The sequence below is a fragment of the Urocampus carinirostris genome, chromosome 12 (genome assembly GCF_059441175.1).
Source record: "Urocampus carinirostris isolate Australia breed hairy pipefish chromosome 12, RoL_Ucar_1.0, whole genome shotgun sequence".
Lineage (NCBI taxonomy): Eukaryota > Metazoa > Chordata > Actinopteri > Syngnathiformes > Syngnathidae > Urocampus > Urocampus carinirostris.
Window position 1 is genome coordinate 19,766,560 of NC_142360.1, and position 22,411 is coordinate 19,788,970.

General features: G+C 39.2%; 1 protein-coding gene and 1 pseudogene across 2 annotated transcripts in view; one reads left to right on the plus strand and one right to left on the minus strand.

The window, feature by feature from the left end:
* Positions 1–4,261: 4,261 nt before the first annotated feature.
* Positions 4,262–4,413, minus strand: LOC148355201 (U2 spliceosomal RNA; annotated as a pseudogene).
* A 9,483-nt stretch (positions 4,414–13,896) lies between these two features.
* Positions 13,897–22,411, plus strand: part of negr1 (neuronal growth regulator 1) — a 225,498-nt gene continuing 216,983 nt past the window's right edge. Inside the window, exon 1 of one of the 2 annotated variants that reach the window (XM_088349976.1) lies at positions 13,897–14,310. In XM_088349976.1, coding sequence (XP_088206102.1) covers positions 14,150–14,310 — 161 coding nt within the window. In that variant the 5' untranslated portion in view covers positions 13,897–14,149. The remainder of the gene's footprint in view (positions 14,311–22,411) is intronic. The other variant, XM_088349977.1, reaches the window with a different exon arrangement.

Here is a 22,411-nt window from a genome sequence, read left to right on the forward strand (position 1 = left end):
GTTGACTGAATAAAAAAAGATTGAGCAGTGCTTTATCACCATCAACTGTATAACTGATCCTCAATTTTTTTTCTTTTTCTTAGAATTATTTTGCCAAGGGACCCACTGAAAATGGATTCACGACCCACTTTTAGGTTCCAACCCCTCCATTGAGAAAAACTGCTTTAATAAATCCTTTGGTAAATACGAGAAATTTTACTGCCATGCTGGCATTTTAAAGTTCAGGATTTACCAGCAACATGATGTGTTACGCAGATGTTGCCAAGTGAACCAAGATACTTGAGTAACTACTAGGAAATCAAAAAACACAACTATCTGTCATCCTATTCTCAGTTACCATTGTACTTCCTGAAGAATTACACATGCAGGCGAGTACCTAATGGAACGTTATCAGAAATTGATTTCAGTGCTTGCAGCGTTATAATATGGCCACATGTAAAAATCAATGTTGGTACCTCCTCCCATATATCCCAGCGCAGATGGGGCTGTGGGGTTCATTTAAGCAAGCTGTTGTGTTTGTTGTGATCAACTGGCACGGTTTTTCTCGGCTGGACGTCATCCATTATCATAATAGTGGGCTCAATCACTATTGGAAGGGGGAGGGGAAATGCTTGTTCATTTATATAATCTAAAAAAAACCCATAATTTTCACAGTACAATGCAAAACGTGTGGTCAAGTCAAGTCATGTTTATTTGTATAGCCCTTAATCACAAGGAGTCTCAAAGTGCCGCACAGACCACAGACTATTGCAAACTACAGGCTACTATTACACCATCCCCTGATCTGAAACCTACATGAGGGCTAGGAAAAACTCAAAAAACTCAACATAAGGAAAATAAATAAACCTTGAGAACGTACCGCACTTGAGGTAATCCCTCTTCCAGGATGACCAGAATGCAATGGATGTTGCGTTAACAAACAATGAAATGAGAAATAACATAATTTAAGAATAATATAAAATAAAAATAACGCATAAAATAAAAAGGATGACCAGATTGCAATAGATGCATTAACAAACAATACACATATATCGTCAACATGCAATATAGAGCACTCATAACCTATAGAATACAAGTGTGTTTTAAGCCTAGATTTAAACAGTTCCACTGAGGTTGCAGATCGAATCTCAGTGGGCAGAGCATTTCATAGCACCTGGGCCCGAATGGTAAACGCTCTCAAACCTGCGGATCTCTTCTTGCCTCCTGCGATCAATAGTAGACCAGCATTTTCAGAACGAAAGATTTAATTTCTATAGGGGGAAAATAAATCAGAAAGATCTGAAGAAAATCCATGCATGATTTTGTTTAATACCAACAGAATCTTAAAATAACATCTTCAGCTTACAGGGAGCCAATGCAGGTTAGCTAAAATCGGGGTAATGTAGTCAAACTTTTTTGTCTTCGTTAAAAACCTCTTGAAACATTTTGTACCAGCTGCAGGCTCTGGATTTTGGAAATTGAGAGACCGGAGAGTAGTACATTACAGTAATCGAGACGGGAGGTAACAAACGCATTAATTATAATATCACCCTGAAAAACATCCCCACTGTTAAACATTGTGGTGGCAGCATCATGTTCTGTTTTTTTTTCTTCAATATGGACTGGGAAGATTAAAAGTTGATGGGGATATGGATGGAGCGTGTGAATCTGGAAGAGACCTGAGAATTGGGCGCAGGACAGTTACCCTAAACATAAATCAAAATCTACGATGGAATGGTTTAAAACTGACAATATAAAGATGTGAGAATTCCCAAGCCAAAGGCGAGACCACAATCCTATTGAGCATTTGTGCAAAGATCTAAAAAATGCTGTGTACAGACAATCACCATCAAACCTGAAGAAACCTGAGCTGTTTTATACGGAAGAATGGGGTAAAATTATTACCGAGATGTGCAATTTACAGAGACACGCCCAAAAAGACTTGAGACAGTGATCGGACCAAATAGAAGTTGTAAAAAGTATTAAATCATATGGGGGCAATATTGTTTGCAACGCCTAATTTTCAATTTTTTTCGTTAGCTAAATATAAAATGTTGGATAAATTGGGTTTCTTTTCACTATCGTATCTCACAGGTTGTTGATTCCTAACAAATAGTTTGTGATTTATATTTTTGAGATTGAATCCTAAAATATGGCAATATGTGGAAATGAGTTTGGGGTGGCCTTTTGCAAGGCAATGCATAAAGAAAGAACACATAATTGAGTTACTGGCTCCTTAATATTACTTGTTACTTGAAAAGAGTGATGAGATTGCTTTTGTTATATAACTAAATATTAAAAAAGAATACTAATAATAGGATTTATTTTAGTTACTGGTTATTTCCACTATACTGTTAAGAGTGTCGGTTGTGTAATAGGCTTCAGCAAGCCTGAGCAGTATAATTGCTATAGAAAATGGATGGGTGGGTGACATTGTGTTAAAATCTAAAAATACCTGAACAAAACATCTTTGTTTCAGTGTCATCGGGCAACATCAGGCAGCACGTGCTTCATTATTTTACCAGCGTGCAATTCAGCTAACAATTAGCCCTTGATGTCAGAAGGTGTGAAAAATAATTGCAAATCCAAGTTTTGAAAATGAAACCTTTGGATGTAGACCAAATAACTCTTTTTATATAAATCTATAAACCTGGGACCTCCAACGTGGTGGTTGTGAGTCATTGATTGTTGTGATTTTTCTAGGAAGTTTGATTTCTAGCTAGCATGATGTTTTAGTTCATGGTTAGGGTTGACTGAGCTTATTTTAGCCTCTAACTACTGCAACCTAGTAAAATAGTAGTAACTTACCAACAAAAAAGCAACATAGTAATGAAAGAGTAACATGGTAATAAAATAGTAACAAGATAGTAATGACATGTTAATTTAGAAATGCGTATAATAATGCTAAGTGAAAAAAATGTAGCTCTCAGTTTCAAAATGGTTGGCGACCCCAGCTATTAGCACTCTTACACGATCATTCTTAGGGTATAACATATTAGTGAATCATGAATAAGTGTGTGAAAAAAATCGTAATTAATTATATTAAAAGTATTAACGGGAATAAAAAAAAAACAAATAGATAAGGGACTCAAAAATCATATATTTTCGTTTCTATTTCGAAATATTTAGTTAATTATAGAATGTTTTAAGGGACATTGTGTACTATTTAGCGCCTTCTAATGGTAAAAAAAACTTCCATTCATTAAAAAAAAAACATTGTTGATTTTAATTATAAGCAAAATACACAAACTATTATCATCATCATCACCATGCATTTTTCTACCCTTAGGTTGAGAAATTTGCATTTATTTTGCATAACATGAGGCTCAACCAAACAAAACAAAAACCTTGTCAAAGACTGGGCAAAAATATGAAAAAAATGAAAATGAAAACAGGGACATTTGGTAATTTTTGGTCTCCGAATTACACAGTGTCTCTTTGATACTATCATATACCCATATATTGTTCAAATACATTGATTTATTTTAATTTTAATTTTCGTTCCTATTTATTCACTTTGTTGGTGGCATTCACGACTTGGCCAGTGACTGTAAAACGAACATTTTACATACTTAGGGCGGCATTAGCTCAGGAGATAGAGCACTCGTCTTGGGATCAAGGAGATCGCATGTTCGATTCCCAGCTCCACCGCGTTAAATGTAGAAGTGTCCTTGGGCAAGACACTGAATCCCTAATGCCCCCAATAAGCAGGTCAGCGCCTTGCATGGCTGCTTGGTGTGTGAGTGTGTGTGTGAATGGGTAAGTGTGAAGCACATTGTAAAGCGCTTTGGGAGGTCTTCATTGACTTGAAAAAGCGCTATATAAATGCAGACCATTTACCATTTGCCATATGTATACTGTATGACCGGTGTCGGAGTTTGGTCCGCCTAAAGTGGTGTGAAAGGGGTCCGGTTTGGGAGCCTCAGAATTGCAGAATATGCAGTGCTGTTGCCATCCTCGAGTCATGATCTTCAAATTTACTCGCAGCGGTTTGCAGCCGAGTGTAAAACGGCCAGGATGAAGATCAGCACCTCCAAGTCCTAGACCATGGTTCTCAGCTGGAAAAGGGTGGCATGCTCGTTTCCGGTTGGGGATGAGATCATACCCCAAGTGGAGAGGGATTTTGGGGTTTTTAAGGGTTATTGTTCTATCTTCGTTATTCATTATCCATTATCCGTTATCGGTCAGTTCATAATACGCTACAAAGCCTAGGAGCCGGGACACTTACTCTCAGCCAAAAGGCCAAGCTAAGGTCCTAGCCCTAAAGCCTTGCTGCGATCATTGCGAATGCACCGTTCCCGGAGGTACTGCAATACCGGGCCGATGCGTGGAGTGGACAGAGCAAGCTCCTATTCCATCTCCGGATTGCAAAAATCAAAGATCATGGCTACTGCACATTGCGAATTGTAACTTCTCCTGGAGAAGTTCAAGTATCTTGGGGTCTTGTTTTCGAGATAGGGGAAGCGTCTGCCCTCATGTCGATCCTATACTGGCCTGTTGTGTTGAAGAAAGTGATGGGCCAAAAGCGAAACTGTGATATATCGGTTGATTTACTTTCCTACCCTTACCTATGGTCACGAACCGTGGGTCATGACTGAAAGAACAAGATGACTGATAGAAGCGGCTAAAATGGATTTCCTCGACAGGGTGGCTGGGCTCTCCCTGAGAGATAGGATAAGACACTAGGTCCTTCGTGAGGGACTGTAGAGCCGCTGCTCCTCCGTGTTGAGAGGTGGTTCGGGCAACTGATAAGGATGTGTCCTGGATGCCTCCCTTAGTTGTTCTGGGCATGTCCTACCGGTAGGCGGCCCCAGGTCAAGCTGGAGAGACTACATCTCTAGGCCGGCCAGGAAATGCCTCTGGATCCTGACGGAAGAGCATAGGTATAGAGTGGTTTGGGCTTCTCTGCTGAGTCTGCTAACCCCACGGTCCGACTCCTGATAAGTGGAAGAAAATGGATGGATGGATGGTAGAATACTGTAGGTGTCAACAGAATTGAAAAAATAAGACCACTATGTTCCCCCGTTATTGCTTGAGTGTGCCCAAACCAGCTTCAATTGTTTGACGTTTTCAAAAAGTATAATATTTAAAAATATATATTTTCTGCTTTTGGTTTCTTAATGATCGCTAGTGATTGGAGATAGTTCTAATGAAACATTGAACTGAAGGAAAGTTGCAGGCCTTGATTTCACCCGCATTTGAATAGATGACTGTTTTTGCAAGAATGCAAGTGTGAGACATATACTTCCATTATTTACACCTTAGATGTTTATATCATGTCGAATGTTTCCCTCTTGTTCTCAACAGAACAGAAAAGTAAATGGGGTCATTGTAATTATTCTGCATCTCGACAAGTAGCGTCGGGCTTGTTTGAAAGGCTAGAGAGGAAACCAGAACAAAAAAAAATGACATTTCTAACGACAAATACGACCGCCTCAAAGCTCTCATCTCGCAAACCCAGAAAATACTGTTAAGTCGCTTCGCGATGGTGCCGCCGTCGAAAGGAGCTTCACTTATGCAAATATGAATCACGCCTTTTGAAAGGCTGAACTTTTCACTCCTCTCTCGCACTGTTAGTTCCAAACTATTTGTTGACTCGATTCAGAGTCTCTGACATGGCGGATGTCCTTTGCAACCTTTGGAAAACGGTTTCCGATGCTGGCCCCGTCTCGCAGTATTTATGCACAAATAGAAACTAACACACACAACAGATGTCCTGGATAAATAATGACCAAAACATGGAAGGAGAGAAAGATTTTCAATGATAGCTATGAAAAATGAGAGCAGAGTATCCTCCTCGATTTTGAATGGTATTTCTCCCGGCAGTGCGGCTTTATCACTGCACAGTCTTTGTTCTGTAGTTTTTCAGTGAGATTTAAAGATGGCATGGCACTACATTCATTCCTTAGGGAAATTAGTTAGTATAATATAATACAAATTCAATGAAACTTTAGTGAAGTAGTGTACTTTATAGCTGTAGGTAGGGCTGCATAAAATGTTTTGAGTCGATTTCCCCTTAAATAATCAAATACAGATAGAACATTGCGCTTCAGTTATCTGTGGTTCACTGCTTCACGGATTTTGAATTGAATTTGTCTTTAGTATAATTGATAGCATCATTCCCCGCACTGTGTTTTTCAGCAGACAGCACACAGTAAATGCTATCACGGGGGCAGGTTAGGAAGTGCTTTGTGTGTTGTTTGGTCGTGATTGTTTGCGTGACTGTAATAGGCTGGTGTATACTGTCAGTCAAACAGCAGGGGTGGGCGGGTGCACAAGTCAATGTGTCGACCAAAACAAACTGCAAAGCCAGCTGCTCCCTAAATTTGTTTGTACACTGCAAAGAGAAGCGCTCCAAATTGGTTGTACTTTGTATGATAAGAATAAAGACCATCATTAGCTTGCTATTCTGTGTTCTGTGTTTTATTTTGTAGATCTTTAGCTGTTATTTTGTTACATAAGTATACTCTTAAGGTCATTATGGACCTTATAGGGAGGTAAATTTGACCAAAGGGATCTTTTATAAAGGGGCAGCGCAACGTTGCTGATTTTCACGTTTCGCGGGGTTTCTGGTCCACATTATCATGATAATCAAGGGATTAGTGTATTATAGAATTAGTATTGTATTTGTTGTCTTTGATAACAGGGGCAACCAAGGATAAACATGTAATAACAAATTAGAAGAGAAAACAAGATTAAAAAAATAATGTCAAAACGAAGGGCGAATTGGCAAAACTTTTTCCTTTTTTTTTTTTTTTTTTTTTTACATACAGTCCTGATGATCTTGTGACTTGACCATACGGCTGAAGTTTTCTTCACAAGAAGACTTGGTTAAGACTGAATCTACCTGGATTTTGCAGGCAGTATGATAAGATTATGGCAGACCCAAGGACAGATTCATCAGAACATCACTGAATAAATGGATACATTGCTGGGAAAGTACCAAATAAAGGATACATCGAAACATCAAATGAATACAGCAAGTAAATACTTCGTTTAAATATGTGGATAAACATAAAATATATTTTGAACAATGACATCTATACTGTGATTATCAAAGTAAGGATGTCATCATTAAATAATAAAACTTTTACCTGTAAAACTATGCAATTATGAGTTAATATAGAGTAGAACATTTTAATTTGCATCATCATAATTATCATCATCAATAATTACCCATAAATATATATGAATGGACATAGTCAGTGTATGTAAATATATACTAAAATAAACACAATTATTCAACCAATTGTTTGCTCACAATTTAAAATTATTATTCTAATGACTTGGGTTCAATTAAACAAAAAAATCTGAAATGAACGTTAGTGTTGCTACAGAGCCTTAGAAAACGGATTATTCCAACACAAAAAAATGGGAACATGTATTTGAAGAGACCCTAGAGGTTAAGGGGTCCAACCAACCAAACAACTAAACAACCAATCAACCAAACAACCAACCAACCAAACAACCAACCAACCAACCAAACAACCAACCAACCAAACAACCAACCAACCAAACAACCAACCAACCAAACAACCAACCAACCGTATAGCTGGCCAGCCAACCAACCAACAACCGACCAACCAACCAACCGACCAACCAACTCAACCAGCCAACCAACCGGCCAGCCGGCCAACCAACCAACCAACCAACCAACCAACCAACCAACCAACCAACCAACCAACCAACCAACCAACCAACCAACCAACCAACCAACCAACCAACCAACCAACCGTTTAGCTGGCCAGCCGACCAACCAACAACCGACCAACCAACCAAACAGCCACCAACCAACCAACCAACCAACCAACCAACCAACCAACCAACCAACCAACCATTTAGAGACAAAATAGCAATCCTTGACAATAACAAAATTTTCTGCACTGCGTCTTGAGTGATTGTTCAAATTTTCAGCAGAGTAGCTTTTTGGCTTGTCTCGTTCTGCACTAAATGATGCGTCATCGGCAATAATTCGTTGGCTCAATGCCAACACGTCCTATCTAAGAAATGTATGTCATTTCCATGGTTACGCTCATTCAGCCTGTAAGGAATTATGTTGACTAAGTCGAAAGGCTTACAGCAGCATAATGCAAAAGGGGCTACTGCTCTAAAACAAACTTTGTTAAGTCCCAAGCGTGTGTGCTAGTGTGTGTTTGTGTCTATACATACTGTATGTGTAGGGGGGCTTTCACTGACACAGACTTAAATACTTTAATGAATCATTTGAACACCCAATGGGATTTTTTTACAATCTTGTGGAGTGTTTACATTTCTTCTCACATGACATATTGACACCCCTGCATTTTTCCTACCCAGATTACATCATTGCAATGGAACAATATAACCACGTGTAGGAGACTAGACTGCCACAAATACATTTCCCCTAACCTTTTCCAACCTTCTACTCTGCCAACGCAAGGAAAGGCTTTCAATCCGCTACACAAGAGCTGGGTACACAAGGGCCTCTTCATCTACAGGAAGTGACCAAACACTCCTGCTGTATAATAAATATATGAACCCCTAAAGTGTTAATTGTTAATGAAAAGATTAATTGGGTGCCTTTTTATGTCATCATGATTCATGCCAGAGATTTTTTCATTGCGCGTCTGAATTAAATTTTGCCTACTAATCAGTATAGTGTAGAATTTTATTTTGAAAAGCATCAACACAAGTCTTCGACTGGACACAGAAAACCTCCGGTGACCAATGACTTTATCGGCATTTAAAAGGGGCAGGTGAAATGCCTACTCTCTCTCTTTCTTCATTCCTGCTTCTAGTACAGCCGCCCAAAGGGGGGGCTCTGGGTGGCCTTTGCTCCCTTGGACAGTAGGGACAAAAAACGGCCTTGGCCCCTCTGCGACAAAGCCTGTTGCAATCCAACCATGAAGCTTAGATGGCCCATGTGGTGACCCCTTCCCCACAAAAGGTAAAACTAGAAAAAAATAACTCAACAAGCCATTTTGGGTGCTGGGCAGAAAATATTTTTCATCCTGACACAGTATTAAGTAATTCCTGATTATTTAAATGAGTTGATTATCCTAAAATCAGGCTTATTGATCTATACTTTCACCTGCTAGAAAAACCCTCCTTTCTCTATAACACAGCAAGTTCTCTTGTCAACAATGTCCTTTGATTATTTTCCTGATTCGATTTTATTGGCCCGTAAAAAATTGTAGTTTGTTTAGTATCAAACCACCATTATTTGTGTGTTTATATTTTTTTCTTTCGACTGATCAATTATTATGCATATAAATGAACTGCAAAATCAAAAATCTAAAGCCAAGAAACAATATGTTTGGAGGATTGCTTCCTATAGAATACAATGAGAATGTTTTGGGGGACTAATTCTGGTAAAAAAAAATTGGGCACCACTCACTCAGTAACCACTGAATTAGATTCTAAAACAAATCAATATAATTCTCACAGGCAAGCAAACATATTGCGTACACTTACAAAATTAAAAAAAAAAAAAAAAAAAAACTTTGTTTTTTAAAAAATAACTCAGCCTGTTATGTTCTGAGCTCTCACCAAACTTTACTGACACTCAGACCGAAAATTGTTACACAAGAATGCATTGTCTTGGAGCCTACTGCAAAAAGGCAAAATCACTCGTGAGCCTATTGCTCTCTCTCTATCGAGAAGGGATGTAAACATTCTAAACACAAAAATTTGGTATGCACACGTCTACACAAGTGTCAATAATGCAATTGATGGGGTAATTGCTGAATGTGATGGACCCATGTGGGGGAGGCAGAAACTGGAGGCAGGGGTGCTCCATAAAGAGGGATTGCATTTAATAATGAAAGGAGGCACAACGTGACAAACAAACTTGGGTTCACAAAAAAAAAATGTCCAAACAAAATAAAACCTGACAAAGTCCAAAACCTGTTGTGGCCCTCTGCTGGTAGTGGGCTCACTAAAGTCTAACAGTAGTTGTATTTTTATTGTAGACACACAAAAGGACGGGGACAAAATTGGCACCCCAAAGAATATCAGTAGTACTTATCTATGGGTCCCAACAGGGATCTATGGTTCCCCAAAATTAAGTGTTATTGAGTTTGAAATTGTAAATCGGCGAAAAATATATAATATAAGTCTATACATTCATTCAGTTTTAATCATCAAATTATTAATTCATTTTCTGCATCAAATTATTGTTGGTAATATACCGATTAAAGGGATAATGACAAGCCTGTCTTTTTTCATTTTCTCCTTTTATACTTCCTTTTTTTCTCAACTTCTTTATACAACATAATAATTTGTAATATAATGCATCAAAGCAAATTGAGCTGTTTGAGAGACGGCTCTTTTAATGAGTTGAGCGAAAAAAGCCGGGTCTCTAAAAAGAGACGGACTTCCTTTCACTACACAACTCTGACTCATTTGACTTGATTGATTTGCCGTTTCGTGATAGTTGGAGTATACCTGATGGTACCCATCATTGACAAATGTGCGTTTTTCCGTACAGATTTTCTCATATGTCGTACACGTCTTAAAATGCATAATAAACGTACTTTGTACGGCAAAAACGTACAGGTTGACAGGTATGAATTTCTCCGCCGTTTCTTTGTGCCGGAATTATTGCCGTAGTTATCACTTTCTGCATTATGTTTCGACTTTTTACTGACGCTGAAGAAATGACCAATTTTGTGTTGATTTTCACCTAATACTAACTTTTTAAACGAGAACACTGTGTGTGTGTGTGTGTGTGTGTGTGTATATGTATATATATATATATATATATATATATATATATATATATATATATATATATATATACAGTATATATCAGCACGGCAGCGCAGTGGTTAGCACCACAGTTCTGACGTCATGGGACCAAACCTTCCTGTGTGGAGTTTGCATGTTCTCCCCGTGATTTCATGGGTTTATTGCGGGCACTCCGGTTTCCTCCCACATTCCAAAAACGTGCATGTCAGGTTAATTGGCTAGTTCAAATTGTCCTTAGGTGTGAATGAGTGAGTGAGTTGTCTGTCTATGTGTGCCCTGCGACTGGCTGGCGACCAATTTCAAGCTGTCCCCTGCTCACTATAATAATCAAAGGTCGAATTTTTAAAATTTCTTTTTCATAGCGGAATCCACACCTCGTAGTTGACACCATGTTTGTCTGGTTTCTTGCAGCTATGGTCATATGGCACTGTTTTTCCTTTTGCATTAAATTATACAGTGGCTTGTAGTCGTTAAGTATTAAACAATATACCTTTAAAGGTGGTGTCTGCAACTTGAACTTTTGCTACACTCTGCTGCCATCTCCTGGCTTAAAGACATGATCAAAGCCTCAGTCAGCTCATTCCTCAAGTACTTATAATTTTTTTTCGGGGGGTTTGGGTTGGTGTTAGGACTGTATTTAAAACAGGCCTTTTCTTACTTTTACCATTTTCAGCTACACTAACAAAATAAAACAGTGACAACAATTAAATCACTCTCCACCCCGCCTCCCCTTCCCCTCTTTCCTGTTTCCTAATTTGCTGCAAATCCCGGAACAGCAGTGCGAAAGGTCTGATAAAAGCAGATCGATGCGGGGGAAGGTTGTTTTTTCATAAAGGCTCTTCAAACTCAGTTGGGCATGGTTAACATGTACCAAATAAAGAAAATATTCTATTTTTAACTTTTTAGGGACACCTCAAAGCACGCACCCTGCTTTTGGACATCATTTTGTGATTTAAGTTATAATATCTTAATTGTGTCTTTATAAGTATATTTGGTATTGGAGTAATGCAAAAGTACTGTGTTTTACGGAGTATAAGTCAAAGTTTTTTTCATATTTTGGCCTTAGGTGAGACTTATACCCTCGTGAGAATTATGTGTGAAATGATTAACACATTATTATATCATAACATATTAATATTTTAATACCAGTACTGTATATTTTAGTTCACATGTTATTTTTACACTAAACCTCCAGAGGGCGCTCTAAGCCTGTGTTGATAATTTCAACCTTGCCTTGTTGTGGGTGGACATTTTTCGAAAAAGGAAATAAAGCGTCTTGGAGTTATTTACCGGTAAAAGTGACCTCAACGATGACTATTCAAATGGATTTAGTAATTCTGAGTTAAACTGATAGTTTGGTAAGCATGCTCTTTATGCTAGAGCTATTTGAATAACTCTCAATATGTTAAGTTGTTACTGACGGGCGTGTCTAAGATATGCAGGTACGTGTAACGTTAGTACAGTGGTACCTTTACTTACGAATGTCTCTACATTCGAATACTTCAGGTTAAGAAGTACGGGAAAATACTGCCTCAAGTTTAGAAAGACGTTTCAGGATACAAAGTAAAAAACACAGTACAGTACGTGCTGCTATTAGTCAAATGTAAACTAACAGGCTATCGCTAAAATCTGAATGGCAACCCAGTGCTTCCAGCATGCTCTTTGTGTCACTGTCACAGTTCAGAGTTCAGAGACAAAGAGGAGGTGGGGTTCCGGAGAGATAGCGGGGAAGAGGATGCAGCCATCATTCAATCAGCTCAAACGAAAGACATTTTAGCATAACTCCAAGAAGTCTCTGAATTTGTGGAAAGGTATAACCTGGAAAAAATGTTGAAATTTTGGACAAGAAAATGTATTATTCTACTTAATTATATTTGCATGTATTTTTTCCTTCTACAGTGAACGTCCGAGCTACTTATTTTTTGAAGTTTTTTAATAATAAACCTCATTCATGTCGAGCAACTCAGTGTCTCACAACAAAATGTTCATTAACAATATATATGATATAACAAAACACATGTACAATATCACATGTTAAACTACATAAATAAACACGTTTGAAGAAAAATATGGTGTAAGATATTTTTGTTTTTTGTAAGGGAAAATAGGACAGTTTGTAAGGGCATGGAGCCGTGGAGGTTGACAGGTATGTGTATAGGTCGAACTCAGAGTATAAGTCGGATTTTGAGGAAAACGATTTGATGAAATCCAACACCACAAAACATACATGTCACATTGAAAGGCAATTTAAAATCAAAATAAAATAGAGAACACGATATACAGTGTTTCTTCTACTCATAAAAATATAATTTGATCGGGGAATGGCTTCGTGACCTGAAAACATTGTAAGAATGAAATGAAATGAAATGAAAATACAATAAATTACATAGCGCTTTTGAAGTCAATGACTTCCCAAAGCGCTTTACAATGTGCTCCACATTTCCCAAGAGCGGCCTTGCAGCCATGTAAGGCGCTAACCTGCTTATTGGGGGTATTAGGGGTTCAGTGTCTTACCCAAGGACACTTCGACATGTAACACGGATGAGCTGGGATTCGAACTGGGATCCCTTGATCCCAAGACGAGCGCTCTACCTCCTGAGCTTATATAATTATAATTATATAACCGCGCAATAAAGAAAAAAACCAGAGGCCCATAATGTAAAAAAACAAAAAATAAAGCAAATAATAAAAATATACATTTACCCTTTTGCCTCGCGTATCTTGGAAAACTGATCCAATAACATCTGCTTTTTCTGACTTTTGACAATCCGTCAGAAATGCCAGAAGCAGACGAAGTGATAGCCGACTTTTCGTGGAAAAAGTGCATTACCGTTCGATTACATTCACAAAAAATACAAAGACGGAATGGTTTAAGTTATATTACATTCCCAACAAATGCAAGACGAAGTGGTTTGGTTATATGTTTGCCATTACATTCCCGAAAAGTGATATAAAAGTGAGATAAAACGAGGTAAAAGAGTTTATAGTAGGGAGGGGATGCAAATCTCGGCATAACACCGTCCCCTACCCATAATAGCGATAAATAACAGGGCCGGTATCTTTAATTGCTCCTGGGTTGTATCAATAGCAGGCGGTCTCACTGCTCCATCGCCAGCCACTGGGAAGGGGGTTGCCCGGGAAACGGCCGCATGGCAACAGGATCAGAGCCTGGGGGTTGTCTGCTTCTAGCTCCGCTCCCATTTTCGAGCGCCTTCCCTCGCTAGATGGTGTGCGAGACACTGGAGAGTACACGCTCTCACACGCGCCGCAATCTAAGCGAGCCGGGACAACTCAGCGCTCCTCCGTAGCCTGGAAATAACGGGTCCGTGTGTTCATTTTCCCCAACGTTTTTTTTTTATTCTTTTGGGTTTTTTTTTGTTTTCAGTTTTTGGGCAGACTCGGGAAAGAGCGGCGGTGACCGCGTCCACTCGTGGCGGACAGAATGCTGGCGCTGTCGGATGCTTGCGGTTCTGGGCAGCGGCTACGTGCGATTCTCCTGTGCTTGGGCTGTCTCCTTCCGTCATGCTCGCCCGCGGGACAAACTGTGGACTATTCCTCCGTGGAAAGTGTGGTCAGCAGGCAAGGCGACACGGCTCTACTCAGGTAAAAATAAAGCGGACAAACTTCACTTTTCTACGCCGCACTTGAAGTTGTTCTCGGGGGTTGTAAACATCGAGAAAGGGGGGCTTTTTTGAATCCCCCTTCCCTGGGGGAGGAAACAATGGGGTGCTGTTTTGGGTTTTCCCTCCAACGTTGGCTTGGCGAGACTCTTGAGCCGGCGACAAGTGTAAGCTAGGGGTTTGGCGATACTTTGATTTTTGGTATCGATCCGATCCAAGTAAATACGTGCGTGGAACTCATGGTTTCCCGGGCCGAATGTTCAGATTATTTTTTGTGGCCCGCATCTGTATCGATTTGAACATTTAGTAAATTCAGAGTTGCTCTGCATGGATGAGCACAGTTATCCCTTGGTATTGTCTTTTATTCTTTCCCTCTTTAATTTTTCTTACGCCCTTTTCTTTCTTTCTCCCACTTTCATGTTCTCCTTTTCTCTCTCTCTTTTTCTCATATTCCTACTCCTTTTTCTTTTCTCTCTCTCATTTATCTCCTATTCCCCTCCCTCTTTCTCTCGATTTCCTTGTCGCTCTCTCTCTCTCTTTCTCTCTCTCTTTTTCTCTATTCCCTCTCTCATTTTATCTGTCTTTGTCTTCTCTTTATCTCTCTCTCTGTCCATACCTGTCAACCTGTACGATTTTGCCGTACAAAGTAGGTTTACTATGCATTTTAAAACGTGTATGACGTTTGAGAAAATCTGTGCGGAAAAATGCAAATTTGTCAATTATGGGTACCATCCGGTATCCACCGACTACCACAAAGCGAGTTCGCCACGGAAGCCTCTATCTCGGTAATTTTTTTTTTGTTGCAAACAAAGCGAGCGGTTTGATGTAGTGAAGGAAAGGCCGTCTCTTGTTAGAGAACATTCTTTTTCAGCACAACTCATTAAAGAGAGCCGGTTCACTTGTTTTGATGCATTATATTACAAATTATTATGTTGTATAAAGAAGTTAAGAAAAAAAGGAAGTATAAAATGAGAAAATGGAAAGAGACAGGTTTGTGGTTATCCCTTTAATCAGTATATTACCAACAATAATTTAATGCTGAAAACTGAATTCATAATTTGAATAAGAATGTATTATTCTTCTTAATAAAATTTGCATGTATTTTTTCCTTCTACAGTAAACGTCCAAGCTACTTAATTTTTTAACTTTTTTTTAATAATAAACCTCATTCATGTCGAGCAACTCAGGATCTCACAACAAAATGTTAATTAACAATATATATGATATAACGAAAAACATGTACAATATAACATGTTAAACTACATAAATAAACACGTTTGAAAAAAATATATATGGTGTAAGACTATTTCGTATTCCGTAAGGAAAAATACGACAGGGCATGGAGCCATGGAGGTTGACAGGTATGCTCTCTCTCTCACTCTCTCTCTGTCCCTCTCTATCTCTTTCTCTCTATCTCTGTCTTTCTCTCCAGGGGGCTTGTGACTAGTCCATATGAGTAAATGGTAAATGGTCTGCATTTATATAGGGCTTTTCAAGTCAACGAAGACCCCCCCCCAAAGCGCTTTACAATGTGCTTCACACTTACCCATTCACACACACACTCACACACCAATTGGGAGTCAGCCCTGCAAGGCGCCTACCTGCTTATTGGGGGCATTAGTGGTGTAATCTCTGTATTGTCTGCTGTTTTGTTTTGTATAAACAATTTGAATGTTTAAATTAAGCTAAAAAAATCTGTATACTGAAACAAGGCTACAGTATTATATAGGGATAATACATTTTCAAATATAATTGATATGGCTGATAAGGTTTTCATTATTAGTCGTAATATTGGTATTTACTGTTGATAAACAATCATTAAAGTGTTGGTCAACAAAAAACAAACAAAAAATCGGAAGAACCGTCTGGGAGCTGAAAGAGAAGGCTATTTTCAGTGAGCCGAGCCGAAAGAGCCGGTTATCTAAGAATAGCTGAAATTACCATTACGGATGCTATACGGCAGATGTTTATAATGGCAACTTTTGGTATGTGGCGATGTCACCGTTTGAAAAAGTAAGGGAGAAAGAAAAAGGATCAGCCTCCTTTCTTTTCTCCATTCCAAGTTCAACCTCGTCCATCACTCTGGGCGGCATGCCAGCTGCAAAGGTAGCTTCCTGTCCTTATGGTGTCATAGATGTTGCTTTTTAGTGGAGGCTGCAAGAATTGTTAAACGTGGAAGGAAAAAATAATTTTCTCTACAATCGGTATTCTCAAGTTTTTGGGGATTTCATTTTTTTTTTCATTACATTCAGATGAAATGTGAGATTCCCTGTTAGTGTAGGGGTGTCTAAACTCTCGCTTGAAGCCATTTGCATCCCGCAAACCACATTTTGTGACCTATAAGTTTTGTTCAGGTGCTTGAAATCTTTTAAACTGCTTGAACTGTGATGTTGAGTTTTCAAGATTTGAAAAGTGCTTGAATGTTGGCCGAAGTGCTTGTAAACAGTTTAAATTGTTGCCATGTTTTCTCGGCACCCTGAATCGATAGACCAAGCACTAAATAAAGAAAAATGAAACACGTCTGCTTAAAAATGATGCTGGCACGCCTGCTCTGGTGGCTTCGCTTTGCCATTGCTTTTTTCCCCTCCCTCGTCTTTAACGGGACCTGGCATTAGTTTGTATGTCATTGTCTTATGTAGCATCCGACAGCCCTACGGGTTGCCCCAAGAGGACAGGTGCATGCTTCAGCTAAACAAGGCAATATGGAATGCGTATTAGTGAAGATTATGCATCAATTATGGACATTTATTATGGGCTACGCAAAAAATGAAGGAAGCTTTTCCCAGTGGTTAATCATGATGAGAAGAACTTTCCTGCAACGAAAAATATAGGCTACATATGACTGTATTTTTGCCCGACATCTAAATGGGGAAAATTTGTCTCAAAAACAAATGTATTTGTGATTTACTTAAGATCTGAATGTCATACAGTATGTCTGGATGAACACACTAGCAAGAATAAAAATCACATATCGAGATCGCTGAGATATTTGTGGCTCTGCAAAATACATGATTCACACCAGATCTTTCCTTTTTACCCATTCGCTGCCATTGATGGCTAAGGACATTAGTGGCTTTGACTTATTCACTCCCATTGATGGCTAAAAATGACAATGGCAGGTACACTAATGAGTAAATGGCATTGGAGGAATTGGAAAATTGGCTTTGACAGTCCTTAAATAGTGCTTGAAGTTTGGGCCATGAAAAAGGTGTACAAAGGCAGGACATTCTGCATACTCGTGTTTTTCAGGCTGCGGGGAGCCAATTAATGTTCTGCAGGAAATTGCCCAATTTTAGCCTTGCAAAAAAGCATGCATGGTATATTGTTGTGTTGTCTCTCTACAGTACTGTATTTGCCCTTAACATAAATGACAGGCGATCCGTGTCAGCTGGGTAGTTTCAAGCCCCTCCCGTGACCATTGGTGGAAAAGTGGTACTGAAATTGGATGTATGGAAACAATACACACCTGCCTTAATATGTTATTACGCTGCAAAAGTGTGTGTACTTAAACTTTCATAGCCCCTGCGGATTGTATGAATCTGTACACACAAACACATGCACAATCTAAAGCAAGCCTGGATGATATCTTGTTGTACCAATATCAAATATCCGCTGTGATGGCTCAAAGGATGTGAAGGATGCGGAGTGCAAGGCAGCCCCATTTCAATGAATTCTCTAGATGTTGACACGAGGAGATGCCGGCTGTGGACCTGAATACAGAGCAGTTGAACTGTTGAAAGTTCCACTCGGGGTTGTTGGTAGTCTCTGACATCTCTCACTAGCTAGCAGAATACAAGAATTGTTGTTGCAAGGTTATCATGCAAAACTGATTGCACCATTTGCTTGGTTCCTCTTTGTTTTTGCTTTCTTCTACACCCAAACATTCTTCTGCTCTCCTGTCTGCCTCAAGAGAGAAGCCCTCAAATTTCCTGGTGTCAATCTTGGCAGGCGAACGTTTTCACTGAATCCTGCTTGTGTTTTGCTCTGGAGATACAGTAAGCTTGGTGTTGTGAAGCAGCTCAGTTGCCACCTTCCTTGAGAATCTTGGCGTGGTAACCCCGCCAACAAATACCATCTAAATAGGGCTGACACAAATTTTAACAGTCGACTAGTCACCGACGAATGAAACAATTAGATGAATAATCGGATAACTATTCATTTTTCTTTACTTCAGCATCAAATTAATTTCTTTCAGTGGCATATGATAATAAACACCAAAAATTGTTACAAAAAAAACATGTATGTCAGGTTAATTGGCCGGTCCAAATTGTCCCTAGGTGTGTGAATGAGCGAACAAATTGTCCCTGTGTGCCCTGCGACTGGCTGGCAACCAGTTCAGGGTGTCCCCTGTCCACTGCCAGAACATAGCTGGGATGGACTCCAGCACCCCTGCGACCCTACTGAGGATAAGCCGCGTAGATAATGGATTGATGTGTTGAATGCACACGCAAGATCAAAAATCACCTATGTAATTCTGCAACATACATGATTTAAACCATATTTTTTTTCTTTCAATGCTAATGGAGACATTGGGAAATTGGTTACGAAAGTCCTTAAAAAGTGCTTGAATTTGGCCATGAAAAATGTGTGAAAATCCTGTAATTGTTGGACCCCTACATCTAAATCAGTTGGGAAGGGAGAGAGGTACTTAAAATTGTGATTTTTATAAACTTGTGCAAAAGAAGCATTTTCCTTTGAGAGAGCGCATGCTTTGTGTGCACCTGTTGTAATAAAAACAATATGCCTTTTAAATTGCTCCTCTTTCCTTTCTGTCATGCTTTGTGTTCCATTTTCACCCGAGTAGCGAGGAAACGAGTTTTTTTTTCAAACCACACTGGCTCACTGCTTTTTATTCTTTCTGTCTTTTCATTTTGCCAACGGAATGTGGATTTTCTAAACATATATATCTTTTTTAACTTCTTTGAGTTTAGGGTACTTGCCATCATTGCTAAGAGAACCCCTTGACCATTAACAATGTAGCTGCAAGCTGAACACTGGCTGAAGAAAATGTGAGATCTCTCAAAAACTGACAAAGCCTGGAGCGTGCAATTAGTCACTGCCACTGGATTATGGAGTCGATCCCGTGAGGTGCGAGCGCTGTCACAAATTCATTTCCCTCACCTTATTCAATTCCGAACACTGCATTACTGCTGCCCTGATTCATGTTGGACCACACCCGGTTAAATTGTTTTGGGCTTCTTGAAAATGAGGAATGGTCCTCATGTGTGCCATCACCCTTTTAATCATGTTTGATTATCCAAAAGTTAAGCCGCCAAACAAAGCTCTTGTTGTGTAGAATGCCGTGTGCTGATTCCACAGAATTTCAACACGCATGAATGGTTCCAAGCTAGGCCATATGCTAAGTTCTTTTATACATGCTGTACTCACAATGGATAGTTATTGATTTCTACAGGTTTGGTACGGGTACTTGAAATCCCTTAAAATGCTTGAATTTTAATTATTCTTTTTTTCAAGGATTGAAAGGAGCTTGAATTTTGGGTGAACTGCTTTAAATTGTTGCTATGTTTGTTAACAAGTCTGCTTAAAAATGACGCTGACATTGAAATGAAATGATATTATCTGCAGTTATATAGCGCTTTTCAAGTCAAGACTTCCCAAAGCGCTTTACAGTGTGCTTCACATTTCCCAATAGCGGCCGTGCAGCCATGTAAGGCGCTAACCTGCTTATTGGGGCCATTAGGGGTTCAGTGTCTTACCCAAGGACACTTCGACATGTAACACAGAGGAGCCGGGATTCGAAGTGCGATCTCTTGATCCCAAGACAAGCGCTCTACCTCCTGAGCCACTGCCGCCCCATTGCTCTCTTGGTGGCTTCGCTTTGACATTGAGTTTCTTCTTCTCTTGTAATTAACTGCAGCTGGCATTAGTCTGTACGGCATTGTCCCGTAAAGGGTCATCACACCCTTTGGGTTGCCCCCAAGAGGACAGGTGCATGCTAGACCTAAACAGGGCACTATGATAGTTGTACTGGTACAAGGACTAAGTAGCAATTATGGACATTTATTATGGGCCATACAAAATGTTTGGTTCCCGTCATAAATTGGAATGGAAATAACTTCCTGCAACTGAAAATCCTACAGTACATATTACTCATTTTTACCAAACACCTGTGTTGGGGAAAAATTCTCTCAAAAATATTAACACTCATTTTGTTTGGATCTATAAATACGAGCTTTACTAAATATCTAAAAATGAAATGCACACACAAGATTGAAAACTGCATTACTAAGTAAATCACAGATATATTTGTGCAAAATACAAGATTCACACCAGATTTCTTCTTTTAATGGTACTAAAGTCCTTAAAGTGCTTACATTTTTCCATGAAAAAGTTGTACAAACCCCGTTTCTAGTATTTTAGTCTCACATTTTTTTCTCCTACCCTTTAAAGATTACACGTCATTTTTGATTCAATTGACTAAACCTTGACTCTTCCTAGAAAATGACTCATCTGGCTCTGAATTTGAAGTATACAGACAGATGACAAGTGCTTCCCCTCTCTGCTGTCAGCAAACATTCAGTATCAGTGGCATTCTCTTCCACATGGACAAGCAGATGTAATGGCAAGTGTCTATTAGTTCAGTCCAACATGACAAAAACTGGAAATATTTGCTCATTTTTCATGAACAGACAACTCGGGGAAATTATTTCTCACAGTTGGAGCAGTAAATTTTTATGACTGTCATATTTTTAGAGCTTAGAACCACTTCGGAGTACAGAGCGGGTATTCATTCATTTTGTTGGATGTTCAAAACAAAATGAATTGTTTAAGGCATTGTTTTTTTTACTTTACCGTACCGTTTGTTTATAAATACAGTAATTCCTTGGTTATCGTGGTTAATAGGGACAAAAGCCCCCGCGAAAAGTGAAAATCCATGAAGTAGCGTCGCAGCTTTTGGGGGATGTCGTCCTTACTGACTGAGCGTATACGACTATAGATCTAAAAAAAAAATCACAGAACACAGAAACGTGGTTAAATGAATATTCTTTATTGTCATTATACAAAAGTACAATTAAATTGTACTGATTTTCCCCTCAGTACAAGCAAGCAATTTAGAGGGCGGCTAGCTACTCACTAGCATCGGATAACCTCGCGTTGAGCGACTTTTCTGTGATGACTACAATACAACCGTCCGAAATGAAGCAGTTTTCCACGAGTTGTATTGCTAGGTCATCTGTTTCATGGGTAATGAATCTGGCGTTAGTGACCTACAGGCTCCGCAGAGTTGGCTTAAGTCGGTTGTTAGCCTAAGTGTAGCAGTAGGCCGGACCTGTAACCTCGATATTGCCCTCACTACTGAGACTGCCTCAGTTGCTTCCTGAACCTGTTAGCAATTCATGGAGCACCTGCTGGTGATCACCATTTGTTTTCTGACTTTCCTCAGAATCTGATTTAATTGCTGAATTTATTTTCGATTTAATGATTAGCCAAACGCGACCTGTTGGTATTCTCCGCAGATGGTTTTGTTGGTCAGATTGACGACTTTTTGACTGACAGCATTCACCAGCCTATTACAGTTGGGCACCCAGACAGTCATGCCCGCCCAACACACAATCCCTTTCTTAACCTGCCCCCGTTATATAATTTGTTGTGTGCTGTCTGCTCAGAACACAATGCACAATACATTAGTATCCATGTCAATCAAGACAGTTCAATTAAAAATCGGCGAAGAGGTGAACTTGCGATAACCAAAGTCCAAAGGAGAGACAGATTACCTTAAACACATTTCACCGAGCTAAATAAGCCTTAAGCAGGAATTTTTTTGACAGAAGTTCCACTGGTTGTAATTTCTTGTGGCTTCTGTACTAATTCATCTATATCCAGGATCTCCAACCTTTTTCAGGCTGAGAGCTACTTTTTGTTACTAATTAGCGCAAACGCCACCCAGTTAGATACATTTCTCTTTATATTTCTAAAAAAACAATTTATTAAGTTATTACTGTCTTGTTTTTATGTTATTACCAGGTTTATTATTGAAAATAGGTTTTACTAAACTGACAACCACTAGATAAAAAATTCCTTGGAAAATACAATGACAAAATTATTGAAAGTGTCTGCGCTAA